We start from the raw sequence: 16,242 nt of genomic DNA on the forward strand, positions 1-16,242 counted from the left end.
AAGTGATTAATGTCAAGCCGTATTAATGTCAGAGAGGAGAATTTGGTGAAAGCTTTGCCTGGCTAGATCTCGGGCTGGAAATCACTAGTTTCCTTTATTTTATTTCCCCCTAATCCTTTATAACTTCCTCTAATGCCTTAGTCAAGCTTAAGACCATGAGCCTCCAGGGAGCAAAGCGAGGCCCATCTGTTCCAGTCAGCATTTGCCAGACCAAAAATGTCAATCTGGCTTTTCCTATAACAGCATTGAGATGACCCCAAATACTTCCCAACGGTATCAGCCAAAAATAACTTTGCATTACTGTGAATCGTGATTCCAAAGCAGAGATGTCAGGGATACCCTTTAAAACGGATAATGACTGGGCTATTGCTGGTGAGAAAAAAGAAAGAAAACAACAGGCATATGTCTCTTTGGAATGTGCTTGCTCTAAAGGCTGTATAAAAATAATCCTAATCATCTTTCTTGGGGAGGAAAACCAATCAAGAATGCCTTTTTTCAAATATTTTCTTTTATTATAAGACATATAGGTAAAAACTTGCATATTTTGAAAAAGATAGAAAATGGTAATAAAATGGATATTTTTCTTATTAAGAAATATGTTCATAAATATGCTTTATCAAATGTTAAAATGGTTATTTTGCAAAATAATAATAAATAGAGCAGAGCTGTGACATACAAGGGTCAACCAAAGTACTGGAAGTTTTTATGCTATATGTTTTATAAAAATTCAGACTTCTGATTATACATTAAAAATTGACATTTTGCACTACAGGGTATCAATAATTTTGATTTTAAAAATATTTTTATGATGGCTCCATGAATTCAAAACTAATAAAACATAAAAGGTGGTTTGACTAAATAGAATCTGATTCAAATAATTTTCCCCTAAATAAGAAATTGTAAGATATAATTTTTGAGCCTATAAGGGATACATGTATCAGTTCCCAATTCTACACATCTCAGTGGGCACTGAACAAAAATTGTTTGCCAAGCCTTTGTTTCCAGCAAGGTCCACATCATTTCTTTTCACAGTTTGATGGAACAATAATAGTCACGATTCTGATAAGCCTAGTCCTACAATTCTAGCTCCATCGATCTTAGATTCGTAGAAAGTTTTCTCTCCTTTGAAGAAACTGATTAACAGCTTTCTTATATTTGTTTATGACCCATTGGCCTCAAAGTCACATATCAGAACACTGCGCAAAATTTTTAATGCGAAAATTTCTTGTTCTAGGCATTCTTTGTAAGCTTTACTTCTCTACTATCCAGAAGAGAAGAAACACATGTGAACACCAAACACATCCTCTAACGAGTCTTGGGTGTTCAAATAGCAAGGTCAGGTTTTCCTGGAAATAAATACTGACTTTTTACAAAAATCTTCCATTTCCCATGCATCATGTTGCCCACAAGGCTAATACGTCAGCTCCCTGCTACAATGGGGGAAACCACATCTAACAATACTAAAGTATCCAATCTAATATAGATTATTGGTCCCAATGGCCTTCAACAATGTCCATCGAAGGGACATCTGGGTGACTCTGGGTTCCTAGAGTACAGAGAGGTCATGGCAGGATTTGGACTTGAGCTTGAAGGCCATATTCTTGTTGTTTTTGGCCACGATCTTGCCCCAGAAGCGCCTGGCTTTCCTGGGCATGCTCTCCTTCCTTTTCTGGTAGGCCAATCGCCGCTCGTTCTTCTCCTTGCTGTCCCGCCGGAGGCGAACCTGCCGCACAATGCCCTCAAACAGCTCCTTCACGTTGTGCTGGACAGCTGCAGAGGTCTCGATGAACTTGCAGTCAAACACCACTGCACAGGCTCTCCCTTCTGGGAAGGAAAGAAAGAGGTGAGAGGGGCTGCAGAGCACAGTCCCGCACAGCACACAGTCAAGCTGGATGGCTCTTTGAGGTAACACTAAGTCAGCTGTATGTGTAGTGGATAGAGGAGGCTGCTGCAGCACGGGCCCTCCCAGGGCATGAATAGAAAACGTCTCACTGGAGGATCCTTGGAAGTAAGGGAGACGGGCTTTAGACCTGGCCCACCATACATTCACTGTCCGAAGGTCCATTTCATCAAATACAGTGATATTTGTTATAACAGTAAAAGCCATATCCTTAGTTTACTGCAGACTTACAATGTGCCAAAACCAAGGCTAAGTTATTTATAAATGCTGTTTTCAATGTCCACAACAATCTTGGAAAATACATTATTATCCCTGTCGAATACATGAAGAAACTGAGGGGAGTCTCCTCTACAGGTGAAGTTCACACAGCCTGTAAGTGGCAGTGAATCCAGGTCTGCTCAGTTCTCAAGCCCACACTCAACTCTTTCTCCTGACCTAGTTTCCAGAATTGGGAATAAGAATTCTACTACTTAGCTTTCCTCTCTTTAAAAAATAAAAATAAAAATGAAAATAAAGCAATAATGAGATATCTTGGGAAAAAATTGAGAATTGTACAAATGTGTAATACAGTTAAATTATACAAGCTTTTCTGTGACAGTCTCAATTGCAAGTATCTCATTGTGTTCAATGACCATGCATCAAGTTTTGGTTTGGAGAAAAAATGATTACTGTTGACAGTTGTGTCCTAGTAGGAAGACATTCCCAAACTAGCATGTACATTGTCTTTATCAGGTGTCTTTCCTCCTGAGCAGGGCCTGGCAATGCAGTATTTTAGTTTTATAATTGTATAAGGGATCAAATCTGAATTAGGCCAGTAAAATCTCAAGGGATGTAAAAGCACTCAGAAGACAGAGATTTTCCCTGAACTAAGTATGAAGAAGAATATGTGACCCCATCAGACTGATGCCTTAAATGAAATTTCAAAAGCCAGGGATGGGGAGTAGGAGAGTAGGACAGTGTTTCTAGGGCTTACAGGAACCAGAGTCAGCCAGAGTAGAATTCTTTTTCCTCAATGAAACTCTTTCTCACGGTTCCCCTAAATCAGAGTTCCCTATCCTTCTTGCATGAAGATGCTACTTTCTTTTCCCTGTACTCTTGGGAATTCCAGGAAACTCCTTAAAAGCGGGAAGATTAGCATCCTGCAGGTAGACCAGATGGACAAAGGAGAGTACCTACTGTGGAGGAGACTGACTGGGACTGTAGGAGTCTGAGAAACACACCTAAAATTTCATTTAGCATTTTTATGAGTTCCCAGATCCAGCCTCGTGGAAGGAGGGAAGAACCTGTGTCTGAAGGAAAATGCATGTGATCCAGTGACTGTTTCTACAGTATTGGCTCTGCTCCACTTACCTGATACAGACACTTCCCGGCACCGCACTAAGTCACTTTTGTTGCCAACCAAAATTATGGGAATGTCCTCTGTCTGCCGGGCCCTGCGAAGCTGAATTCGCAGCTCAGAGGCCTTCTCGAAGCTCGCTCGGTCAGTGATTGAGTAGACAATCAGGTATGCGTCCCCGACCTGCATGCAGTGGTCGTGGAGCCATTCATTTTCCCCCTAATGAAACAATAAGATCTTCTGTGAGTTCAGTTACACCAGGGAATGAAGTGTCAGTTTGCAAAAAAACACTATGTGTGTCCTAAAGTACCCTTGCTGACGGGAGAAAGGAAGAAAATCGCTTCCGACTCCCCAAAAGCATTGGTCTTCCATGCCTATAAGATGTCTCGTGGCTGTAAAAATTGCTAGCCTGTCCACTATTTATGCCAAAAAGTTTTTACTTTTCAGTACTTCTACAGCTTGATTTGATACATTACACAACTACTCTGCCAAACAGGGTTTCCAACTTCTATTTAATCTACCATAATGAGCCTTTTCTGACTTCCCAAAAACTCCCTTTTGCCTTTTCCAAGTGACGAGATTAAGAACAGTTTTGTGGGACTAGGAGGGTTTTCAATAAACAGGAGTCTAGCACATAGGTTCTGAAGTTTTTTGGGTTTTTTTGAGAGGGAGTCTGCCTCTGTCGCCCAGGCTGGAGTGCAGTGGCCGGATCTCAGCTCACTGCAAGCTCCACCTCCCGGGTTTACCCCATTCTCCTGCCTCAGCCTCCCGAGTAGCTGGGACTACAGGCGCCCGCCACCTCGCCCGGCTAGCTTTTTTTTGTATTTTTTAGTAGAGACAGGGTTTCACCGTGTTAGCCAGGATGGTCTCGAACTCCTGACCTCGTGATCTGCCCGTCTCGGCCTCCCAAAGTGCTGGGATTACAGGCTTGAGCCACCGCACCCGGCCTCTTGTATTTTTTAGTAGAGACAGGGTTTCACCATGTTAGCCAGGATGGTCTTCATCTCCTGACCTCGTGATCCTCCCGTCTCAGCCTCCCAAAGTGCTGGGAGTACAGGCTTGAGCCACTGCGCCCGGCCAGGTTCTGAAGTTTTTAAAATCTTTAAAAGCCAATGTTGAAGACTAGTATTGAGAATCTCAATATCTTCATATAAGATGGACTTACGTTATTTAAAATAACTGTCCATGCCTGTTTGTATTTTCCCTAAAACAAACTTTTTGGGTGTGTTTTTTAATAGAACTAAAGGCAAGTCACTACAACTTGCTTGTTATTCAGAACTCATTTGCTAATGACCTGTTCCTTAGAACAGTCTCATTCTTCAGAAGTATGCTTTTAATCAAGAACATGAGCCCACCTCATCTGGAACACCCACTACATAGGACAAGGTCACCCTCGCACCAAACAGTTTGTTGAAAGGAAAGCCCTGAAGGAATTTAGAGAGCTACAGGCTCTGCATACCTTATTTTCCCACATATCCAGGAGTATAATTGTTGCACTTTCCCCATCAACCATCAGGGTTCGTTCATATGTATCTTCTAGAGAAGAAAGAACAAAGATATTGGAGTCAGGCGAATATGCAACACTTCTCCATAAGAGAGTCAGGTAGAAAATTATGCTAAAACATAAACTTACTAAATATGCAATTAATTATGTAAGTATACAAATATTTTCAAAGGCAAATTACTATTTTTTGTCACCTTCAACCACCTTCTACACATAATTCCTCCAGTCCTTATCCAGCAGAACGTCTCTCTAGAACACGTATCACTAAACCACATGGAGTAAAAGGCATTTGTTTGCATCATTCCTGGACCTTTTGTATGGGAAAATCATTTATGAGGATAAACTTACTTAAGAGCTTTTGACTCAGATTCAATGGTTAATGCCATGGGGAAACATTAACCACCCAGTGAAACTGTAAGCTGCATTTTCCTGAGTCCATTGTACCTTTCAGTGGGTAGTTACTGAACACTCACTAGCAATTTCAGGAGCTCTGAGCTCAGAGACATTGCTCCTCTTTGGACAAGTGCAAGAAAGAATCTTGAGACTCTCCCTGTTTTGGCTGTAGTTTTCTTCCTTTTCTTAAAAAAATGCTGTTCCCTAGGGCTTGTTTTCCCATCTTGAGTATAACAGAAATGCAGCCTCCAGCTCTACGTGGTAATGGAAACTTTCCTCCCTGCACTTGAGCCCAGATCGTGTGTAGGTGAAGGGCGAACACAGTACAGTGCAATGGGCCAAAGCAGTTCCAGCCTGGAAAATCCATGGGGAGCAGGCATAGAAAGGGGCGCAGTGGGATTTCTGCAAGTGGGATTTCACTCATCCCAATACCATTGAGCCCATCCCCACTCTATTTTCACAGAGGTTTCCTGTTTTGAATTTCATCTTTTGAAAATTATGACTTTCATAATGATTTATCATTTTTCTTCTGGTTCTTTTTGTCTAGGATGTTTTCCCTCAAATAGCCACAAGGCCTGTTCCCTTACCTCCCTCTGGGAGAGGTGCTTCCTGGCCATCCATTTAAAATTGCAACACTTCTCTCCCACAGTATTCCTTCCCTGTTTTATGTTTCTCCATCTCACTTATTGCCACCTAACATACAACACATTTAACTTACTTATTCTATTATTTTCTGTCCCTCCTGCCCCTCCTCGTAATGTTAGGGCAGACATTTGCATTTGTGCTGTTTACTGTGTCCCCCAGCACATTGGTACATTGCTGGTGCACAATAAAGTCTGTGCAGCGAACGAATGATAAATATAGCATTGTGGCTGCAAAAACAAGCAAACCTGAATTGGAATCCAGGTGCCATCCCTTATGAACTCTGGGGGTCTGCACCACTCAGGCTCTCTGAGCCTCAGTGCAATGGAATTGATAATAGTACTCACACCTTAGGGCTATGTGACAATTACCTATATTAAGTCTGGGCACAAAGTAGAAACTCAATCAGTGTTAGCCATTATCACTTCTTCAGGTGAAGGAAGCTGGTTCTTACCATACTCAGCACGTCCTCACTACAGATAAATCCTAGCTTAAGAGAGCTACATTGGAACCAGGGCACTTCTTGCTTTACAATAGCGAGGGGTTTATGAAAAACACTGCTCCTGGTTTAATGCTTCATCATCTAAGAACTGGAATCAGGAGAGGTTTCCCTTCCTTACAGAAGGAAAACTTGGACAAATAAGAAGAGAGTTAACCAGGGATGTCCCTGTCTTTCTGTGAGTTTCCCCACCTCCCACAGCGTCATTCTTCTAATCAGTAAGTGTTTGCCCCCGGGGAATTAAAACTCTGTCATGCCCATCGCGTGCCTTCTCACAATACGCAGAAGGAATGAGATCACAGTGGGACTATCTGGATTACCGGGGGTAGAGCCTCACAACCTCAACATGCAAATTAGACAATGCAACGGAGACCATCAGAGCCTGGGCAGCACAGAGCGGGGATGGCTTGACCGCTGCTTCCCTTCCCACCACAGGGTTCTTAGCTTTTCTCTAAAACCCCTCTCTGAACTCAGACAATTCCTTCAATGATGGAGGAACTTTCCCAGCCCACCACTCAGGTACAGGGAACTTGCTTGAGTGCTCAGTCATTCAAATAGAAACATACTGTGTTCCGGCCGGGCGCGGTGGCTCAAGCCTGTAATCCCAGCGCTTTGGGAGGCCGAGACGGGTGGATCGCGAGGTCAGGAGATCGAGACCAACCTAGCTAACACGGCAAAACCCCGTCTCTACTAAAAATACAAAAAACTAGCCGGGCGAGTTGGCGGGCGCCTGTAGTCCCAGCTACTTGGGAGGCTGAGCCAGGAGAATGGCATAAACCTGGGAGGCGGAGCTTGCAGTGAGCTGAGCTCCGGCCACTGCATTCCAGCCTGGGCGACAGAGCGAGACTCCGTCTCAAAAAAAAAAAAAAGAAAAAGAAAAAAAAGAAACATACTGTGTTCCAATCGCTGATGGGAAAAGAAAACCCAACTTTCTCCTGGCTTAAGAGATATCAGAACAAGTCTAGAGAAAAAGTGGACCAAGGATCACAACCATGAAAACAGAAACACGATGCTTTGCCATTCTAGAAGCTTCCTGAGCGCCTCTAGTTTCCTGACAGGCTCTGATCTTACCTTTGCCTGAAAATTACTGTGTTGGAGGCCTGGGAGGCTAAAACAATCCATCTCCTCCCTGCTCAGCACGTGTACTCCCCTTTTTATCCCCCACTCCAGTACATGAGTTTAGATACGGCCACTGGCTATGTGCACCAGGACCCTTCCAGCACACATGGCATCCCAACTGAAGACTCTCCCCTAACCAGGTGCAAGCCTGGGAGTAACCAGAGCTCCAGGTTTCTCTTCATCTAAGTTGCTCAGCTCATCTTTTATCCTTTTCAAGTGCTAATCAGGTGAGAAGAAGGGAAGGAAAGGAATACCAGACTCTAGGAGAGCTCTTTGAAATTTGCTTCCAGTAAAGGTGTGGAGAAAGGTTTGGATACTGATTAGCCTCTGTGAAGCTTTTCAGTAATCTGGGTCTGGGGACACCCCCACTTCTCCAGTGCACTGGAAGAAAGCTGGGGTGTCTGTGCACTCTCTATGTAGCAAGAGAACTCATGCTGATGGGGACTGGACAGAGGTTCTATAAAGGGTGATGGTGGTCAGTAGCCACTTTCTCTAGAGCAGTGTGTCTTTCCTCATTTGATCCCCCTGACAGACTCTCTCCTTAACCAAACTTTAGTCAGGCTCCTCTGAATCCTCTTCTCTACCGGGCCTCCACCCTGGGCTTCCATTTCCATCCTGGCAGAATCCAGCTTTAGCAAGAATCCTGCTAAGTTAGTTTAGTGAGAATCCCTCACCTTCAATATCTGATCAAATTCCTCACCCACCACCTCTGATGTCTAAGTCCTTGGCCTGACTTCAGCAAGAATCCCCCCTAACCTTGACGTCCCCTCTTAGTAATTTTCCGTCCTCTGACCCCCTCCCACCTGCTCCTTGGCCAAGTGCCCAGTTGTTCTTCTTGTATTTGGAGTTGAGCCCCATCTCTCCCCGCTATTGGGATGCCTATTGCAATGGCCCTGAATAAGATCTTCCTTACCATGTTAATAATTTTTTTGTTAATGCCTCTTGTGCTTGGAGGTGAGGTCCCCTTCTGCCGGAGACTGGCTCTAGTGCTGTGTGTGGAACCCGCCCAAGTGTTCTCTCACTGCCAGAACCGACTCCTGCAGCACCTCTAAAGTTCCAAGACTCCAGCATCCCTCTCCCTGAAAACTTTCAACTGCTTCCAGCTTTCATAGCTCAGGGGATCCCAAGGAACCTCGGAAGAAATGCCTGCTCTACAAATACTGTCTTCTCCTTTACTGGCCCAGTCCCCTCTGCACAGCTCCAAGGGCCCCAGCCAACAGTGACCAAAGTGGACAGGGGCCACAAGCAAGGAAACCGCCACTTTTGAAAGATAAGCACATCAAAAGGAAATGGTAGATTCAGAATCAGCTCTATCTCATGCTCATTTTGTACTTATTATGTGCCAGGCACTATGCTCCACGCTCAACGTGTTATCTCCTTTAATCCTTGTAACACCCTATGAAGGAGGTATTACCCCAATTACACTAATGAGGCAGCTTGAGGAGGCTAAGTGGCTTGTCCAAGAGCACCCAGCTAAGTCGGTGTCAGAGCTGTGTCTAAACCCATTCATCAAACCCCAAGCCCAATAAGACTTCCATACTTTGCTGTATATATGTAGTGTGCCTTCCCACCTAGCTCAGGGCTTCCAAATCATAGTTGTTCCTAGGGTCCAGCTCAGAGACCATCTCTTCCATGACGCTTATTTTATTTTATTTTATTTTATTTATTTTATTGAGATGGAGTTTCACTTTTGTTGCCCAGGCTGGAGTGCAATGGCGAGATCTCAGCTCACTGCAACCTCCACCTCCTGGGTTTAAGCAACTCGCCTGTCTCAGCCTCCTGAGTAGTTGGGATTACAGGCACCTGCAGATTACAGGCACCTGCCACCATGCCCAGCTAATTTTTTATATTTTTAGTACAGATGGGGTTTTACCATGTTGGCCAGGCTGGTCTTGAACTCCTGACCTCAGGTGATCCACCTGCCTCAGCCTCCCAAAGTGTTGGGATTACAGGTATGAGCCACCATGCCCAGCCAACCATGAAGCTCTTAAATCCACAGTCAGAGGTAATGTTTTCACCTCTGAATTCCCACAGCACTCTCCTTACAACACTTTCTTTTTTTTTTTTTTTTTTTTTTTTTTTTTTTTTTTTTTTTTTTTTTGAGACGGAGTCTTGCTCTGTCACCCGGGCTGGAGTGCAGTGGCCGGATCTCAGCTCACTGCAAGCTCCGCCTCCCAGGTTTATGCCATTCTCCTGCCTCAGCCTCCGGAGTAGCTGGGACTACAGGCGCCCGCCACCTCGCCCGACTAGGTTTTTTTTGTATTTTTAGTAGAGACGAGGTTTCACCGTGTTAGCCAGGATGGTTTCGATCTCCTGACCTCGTGATCCGCCCATCTCGGCCTCCCAAAGTGCTGGGATTACAGGCTTGAGCCACCGTGCCCGGCCTCCTTACAACACTTTCAAGACATCACATTCTATCTCAATTTCTACTTGGTGTATACATTATGCTCCATTGCATACTGTGAGCATCTCCGCAGAAGCCCCATGACTATAACTCTTCGCATGTCCCCGGAGTGCCTCGCCAAGCTCTCTGCTATACATTCAGTAACTTCTTAGGAATGAATGAATGAATGGCATTCAGTGTGTACAGAGAGTCATAAGATTACTGCAGTATAATTATAACAATATCCATCTTTATTAGGAGAAATAATTATGAGAATATTATGTCGATTTTTTTCTTATAGTAGATGCTGATTTAGAAAAAAATGTAGGGGTGTGCCTTAGAAAACCTTCCTTTTGGGAAACAAAGCCAACTAGTGATTCCAGCAGGTCCTACAGATTCTCTGTGTAAGAAGCTAGGGAAAGGATTCCCTTTCTCTCTTGTGATTGAACCCAAATCCCGTGTCTTTTTCGTGGTCCCCTAAAGACCCAGGATCAGCCATATGCCTGATGCCCAATGTACTGTCATATTGGGCATCTCTGTCTCTCTCAACAAAGAAGTTCCCAAAATATCTGGGAAGGCTACCTTTCCAAATTCCAGGTATGAGTCAGTCTTCTTAACATTTTATGCCTGTGGGAATAGTACCCTCTGGATACATACCACTCCATTCTAATGGACAAACATTTTTTAAAGCCTACTATCCACTAACTTTTTTCAATTCTTCCCTCTTAAAAACAAAACAAAAAAAAACCTCCCAGTCGATCTCTTCCTTATGTCAATGCCCAAAGCACTGTATTGTTACTGCTTAAAGTATTAGTTAACGTGACCCTGCTCTGCAATATAGCCACTGACACTTAGCTCATTATTAGGGAGCATGGTATACCTCATCCATCACCATGTACCCTAGAGCTTAGGACAGAGCCAGCTGTGTGGCTCATGCCCAGTGCGCTGTCATACTTAGTATTTGGAAGCTAAATCCTGGGGCTGCAGGGGGTCATGAAAAGACACAGGATTTGGGTTCAATCACAACTAGATTTGAATCCTGTTCATACCATGTACTAGTTTTTTCACACTGGGAAAGTCACTTGACTTTGTAAGCCTCCATTTCTTCACCCATAAAATAGGTATATTAATGCCAGATTGATTCAAGTATTATCAAAAACATGTGCGGGAAGTACTTAACACAGTGCCTGGCACATAGCAAGTTCCCCAGAAATGGTAAAATGAACTGAATTAAGATTATAAAATCCCAAATTCTAAAACCACCTTCCTTATGGGGTGATTCTGGATAAGGCTCTTGGTCTCCCTGAGACTTAGTTTACTCATGACTACAAGAACTTTGTGAAGACCAAAATCAACATTAGCAGATATAAGGCACCTAACAAAGTGCCTCTCCCATTGCAAACATTCACTCTAAATGTCAGTCCCTTCCTCCCGTTTCTCTTTCCTAGCAAGTCACCTGGCAGCCTTTACAAAGAAAGAGGGAATCAATTGTACAACACTGGCCCTATTTCTCCCTTTACTCTTGTGAGATTCCAGGAGCCAGGAGAGAAATCGATGTTACATCAATGAGTCATCATTTATAGCCCAGTTCCTGAGCTGCCTCATGAAGCAGTGAACTCCTTGACACTGAGACAGTCAAGAAGAATAAAACCTCCAGATGAGATGGGCTGTGGGTAGTGAGGAATAGTATTAATATGCATCAATGCAGGGGAGAACTGAGTCATCGCTGAGACACCTCCCTACTCTGTGATTCACTTGTGAGTCGCGACAGAACACAGACCATGTGACTTGGGGAAACACTGAGCAGTGCTTCCTTTATTTCTGTAGCTGTGAATAGGGACACGTAACTACCCTGGTCGCATACGCTCAGACTGAAGCCGTGGCTGAAAGACACTTTATGGACAGCATTGGCTATCAGGATCTTCATATTACTTAGCAGAACATAGGGCTGTACTTTACCCCTAGCTGAAGAATACATGCATTTTGAGATAATGTCACCTCAAAACAGTTTTGGAAATAGGCTAGATTCCAATCAATAAATAGATGAAATGCAATTGTACAGGTAAAATTGTCTTGAAAAGCTGTCAGACTCTATACAAAGTATCATTGTTATACTTCACATTTTAAAAAATTATTATACTATTTCAAATACAGATTTTGAACTATTTTACACCCACAAAAGTTTCTAATATTGGTAGAAGCAAACTGATCAAGCCATCCTAACAGCTTTTCCAACTGGCTTGTTTTAGGTATAACCATGGAAAAAGGCTGTGCCTATACTGAGTTCTGGGAAGAATGTTCAAGTCAGAGTCAGCAGAAGTCAGAGGTGGGGCGCTGACCCTCTGACTATGCCCTCTCTAATCAGCCTTCCCCCACCCATTTAGAATTGAATCTGAAAAATTCCCTTTCTGGCCCAGGTTCAATAGATTTTGGTCCTGTCTACAAGCGTTTTCATTTTATTGCTCTGATAGCCTGTGCTTGGGCTTTTCTGGAGACTCAGTTACCCCATCAATTGTCTAAAATGCATAACCTTAGCTCCCAACTCTTCAGGTAAATAAGCCACCCACCTTCTCTCTTTCTTCCTGGGCCATGCCTGATGGAAAGAAGCCCACTGGGGCTGGGACACCTACCTCCCAGCACCTCGCAGTCGCTGTCCATGCTGTCATGCACACCTGCAAAGATGTTGGCCAGAGTGGACTTGCCCACCCCCTGCTCCCCTATGAGCACCACTCGGTAGTAAGTGTTCCCTGACTCAGAGGAGATGACTGAGTCTGTGGAGTCAGAGGACCAGCTTCGGCGGCAGTGGTCCTCAGGGGCAGCAGAATGGCGGTTGCGGTGGCTGTACTGGTGGGGCTCTTTCTGGACCATCAGATGCCTGCCATCGGCTGGGATGCTCCAGCGCTGCTGCTGCGGCTGCATGCCCACAGTGCCCTGGCGCATGGTGACATTCAGAGTCATCGTTGGGTTCTGGGGAGCAAAGCAGCCAAGACTGGCAGCATTAGTAAGCATGAGTGAGAGCTCTGCTCAAATACATGGTCAGTCATCAGTAATATTATATTACATGAGATGAGAAGCAAGTATCCCCAACATAAAAAACAACAATTAAACAGTCTCCAAACCCCAACAAGACAGGCTTTCAGCTGGACACACACACATACACACACACTGCCCACACTGTCAGTAACCAGCTCCTCAAGCAGACTGTCATTTGCATGGAAAAAAAAATACTGTTAACATCAACCACTGCCCATGGAGCTTACCCCTTCCTCAAAGCAGACTTGGATCAAAGAAGAGCTGCACTCAGAGCTGGCACAAAGGCAGCTGGAAAGAACCAGCAGCCTCCAGAGATGACTTGAAAAGCAACAAGTTAATGCTGCTGGGGACCAACTGGTCAGGTTAGCTGCTCTTGTCTAAACTTGGCTCTTAATTGCACCAGCGTCCAGCAGGTTTTGTGCCTCAGTGGGAAACACGTGGCAATGACATCACCCCCACCCCTCCCCACCACAACCCTGGCTGGACTGGACAGGCACTTATTGGAACTTCCATGTTTAGTAAAGTTGCTTTGATGCTCTCCAGCTGCCTGGAGAGCATCCACCTGCCATTATTGGGGGTAGAGGGGAAATTTTCTGTTTAAAGTTTATGCCTCAGCTGTGCCCTCTTATCCACAGATACCACTTTTAAAGCATCCCAGCTCCAAACCTAGACACCCTGGCAGAGAAATGATCTGCTCACGTTCAGACCTAGCAAATTTGCACAGAAAGTGCCTCATTCTTAACAAACCACGTCCATTCTCAAGAGTTCTTTAATTCAACTCAGATTCCTTTTTTGAGACAGGGTCTTGCTCTGTCACCCAGGCTGGAGTGTAGTGGCATGATCACAGCTCACTGTAGCCTCCAACTCCCAGGCTCAAGTGATCCTCCACTTCAGCCTCCCAGGGAGCTGGGACTACAGACCCGCACCACCACGCCCACTAGTTTTTTATTTTTATTTTTATTTTTTGGTAGAGACGGTGGTCTCACAATGTTGCCCAGGCTGGTCTCCAACTCCTGGGGTCAAGTGATCCTCCTGCTTCGGCTTCCCAAAGTGCTGAGACCACAGGCCTGAGCCACCATTCTCAGCCCCCCTTCTTGAAGCAAATCAGAAGGCTGAAGACTTCCCTAAATGATATTCAACAACTTCGCTACAACTTTCCCTTTGCAGACTGCCTCCCCTAGCCGGTAGGTCTGTTTTTCTGGCTACTGGCGACGAAGTATAAGTACGCACATTGCAATCAGCAAGATGCACAAACACTGCTCTCCCACCCTCACCCCCACACTCCATACCTCAACACCTCGCCACTAACCAGGACGACCAGCTGGTTTTTTAGTCTCAAAAGTAGCACCTCAGTTGGCAGACTTACATTCAAACAACAAATACATAAAGCATCATTAAGGGCTGCCCTCTCTGACCACTCGATCTGTAGGAGGAGGTGACTCTCCTACCGAATTGAACTAAGGAACCTGCTGATGAGAAGTGACATCCTTTGCACTTGAAGCTCTGACCCCCACCAGAAAATCCCAGCGCAGAACGCACGTTTCAGGGGTTCTTTTCTCAACTTCGAAAGTTCTGCGGGCTGGGAAACTCCCACTCTCTCCCTTCTCCGTCCCGGGCCGCCCCCCTTACTTGGCTCGGCCGGATCGGCGTCGGGGCGTCAGCGTATCGCGTGGGTCCGCGCTGGGATACCCGGGCCAACGAGCGGGTAGTGCTGCGCTGTGCCCGCCGTCCGTGCCCGCCGCCTGCAGCCGCCGTGGCCGGGCGGTTTATAACTAGCCCAGCCGACCCGCCGCGGGGCTTTTCCGTGACGTCAGCGCCCCCGCCGGGAGGGGGCGGCTCTGCAGCAAACTCGGAGTTGCAGCCACTTGGCTAAATCGGTTACTCGCAGTCATGTGACCCCTTCTCTCTCCATTTAAAAAATAATGACAGTTCAATCCTGGGCCTCCTTTATTTTGTTTTATTTTCTTTTTTACCAGGTGAACACAGGAAAATGGAAAAATACTCTAAGTGCCACTTAATCGTCCTTCCCAGCAAATCACTTGCAAGCTGGCGGGATAAAGGATGGAGGGAGAAGCAGGTTTGAGTTGAGAGCTCAGCTTTGCCAAGAAAACAGGGATCAACCTGGAATGCGCAGAGACTTTAGCCTCCAGGATGAGACTGCAGCTACCTTGAATGGCCAAGGCTTGCTTTAACCGCATCTTCTGCAAGGAAGACAGCCTCTGTCACCTTCTCTCTGGATAGGGGGAAGCAGATGGAGCCCCACAAGGCTTTGTTTCCCTTCTCTGGCAAGGATACAGAGAGAAGGGGCCAGAAGGAGGTGAGGAAAGAGGACAAGACCTTGAAAAGGGCAGTTTGGGAAAACAATTTAATTGAGGATCCAAGCAGATTGTGCTAAATATTGTTGGCCCTCCTGCTCTGGGCCAGAATGCTGAGGCTCCTCAATCAGGGAATGTAATCAGCATGTCAATCACCAGCATCTCTGTACCAGGCTCCCTGGCAAGGCTACACCTTGGGCATGAGCCAATACAGCCTGGCTATGGGGAGGAGCACTGAGCCCAAGTCCCTTATGAGAGACTCCTGTGAACAAAGGGCACAGGATAATAACTACTACTACCGTTTACTATGTACCTCTGAGGACCTCTGCTTAGTAGGTACTGTTGGGCCTCCTGGGACCTTAATCCTTACTACACTCCCGCAAGGTAGCTCCATTGCTACCATCATTGTATGGAGGAGGAAGATGACATAGGGCCACAGAACTTGCCCAAGGTCATACTCATACTGCTAGTATAAGTGGCAGGGTCAGGACTCAAAGCCTGGTTTGCCTGAGTCTCTGCACTGCACCACTAAGTGAAGGATTTCAATGACCTCTTTCCGGGGACATGGGTATTTCCCAGATGCTGTGTTTAGAGATGATGCTGGCCTCTCCAACATATCCGTCCACTTTTTCAGCCAGCTTCATCTCTGGGTTGACTGGTGGCTCCGGGAAGCAGCCAAAGGCACCAGCATCTATTGCAGCAACTGGACTCTGCTGTGATTAGAGTCGATTCACAGTTATCCTGCAGGCATTTATCTGCTTTGGAAATTAGCTACATGACCAGCTGCTGAGACCTGTCAGGTCCCAAGCTAGCAAAGGTGGAATCCACAGAGTAATGAAAACTTAGAATTCCTTTAGTCTCAGGTGTTGTGGCCCCAATCTCCTACTTATCTTATACATAAGAAACCTGAGACCTAGAGAAATGATGACCGCTTAGGACATGGCAGAGCTGGAACTACAACCTGGGGATCATAATTCTCTGGATGCCCTTTGCTTCTGTCAAGTTTTTCTTCTGGGTTTAGCTGACAGGGAGTGGCTACAGATATGGGGAAAGGAAAAAGGGAGGAGATGAGGGGGAGGAGAGATCATCTCCAAGGGTATATCACTGATTCCATTCTA

The 16,242-nt window shown here is 45.4% G+C and overlaps 1 protein-coding gene across 3 annotated transcripts; it reads right to left on the bottom strand.

The window, feature by feature from the left end:
- Positions 1–486: 486 nt before the first annotated feature.
- Positions 487–14,576, bottom strand: GEM (GTP binding protein overexpressed in skeletal muscle). Of its 3 annotated transcripts, none has more exons than XM_010358619.2 (5): positions 14,439–14,576; positions 12,407–12,743; positions 4,696–4,772; positions 3,251–3,455; positions 487–1,824 (listed from the first exon to the last, which is right to left on the bottom strand). In XM_010358619.2, the coding sequence occupies exons 2-5, from the start codon at positions 12,732–12,734 to the stop codon at positions 1,547–1,549; spliced, it is 888 nt and encodes a 295-aa protein (XP_010356921.1). In that variant the 5' UTR covers positions 12,735–12,743; positions 14,439–14,576; the 3' UTR covers positions 487–1,546. The 3 variants fall into 3 exon arrangements, with proteins under 3 accessions (XP_010356921.1, XP_010356923.1, XP_010356922.1); XM_010358621.2 differs by having other exon boundaries at positions 14,349–14,447; XM_010358620.2 differs by lacking the exon at positions 14,439–14,576 and adding an exon at positions 13,037–13,243.
- Between the last annotated feature and the right edge of the window lie 1,666 nt (positions 14,577–16,242).

This window comes from Rhinopithecus roxellana, chromosome 9 (assembly GCF_007565055.1).
Source record: "Rhinopithecus roxellana isolate Shanxi Qingling chromosome 9, ASM756505v1, whole genome shotgun sequence".
Taxonomy (NCBI): domain Eukaryota; kingdom Metazoa; phylum Chordata; class Mammalia; order Primates; family Cercopithecidae; genus Rhinopithecus; species Rhinopithecus roxellana.

Coding starts and splice junctions, on each gene's coding strand:
- GEM (XM_010358619.2), bottom strand. CDS start 12,734: ATGACTCTGAATGTCACCATGCGCCAGGGCACTGTGGGCATGCAGCCG. Junction 4,773..12,406: donor CGACTGCGAGGTGCTGGGAG/GTAGGTGTCCCA, acceptor TTTCTTCTCTAG/AAGATACATATGAACGAACC. Junction 1,825..3,250: donor CCGGGAAGTGTCTGTATCAG/GTAAGTGGAGCA, acceptor TTTCCTTCCCAG/AAGGGAGAGCCTGTGCAGTG.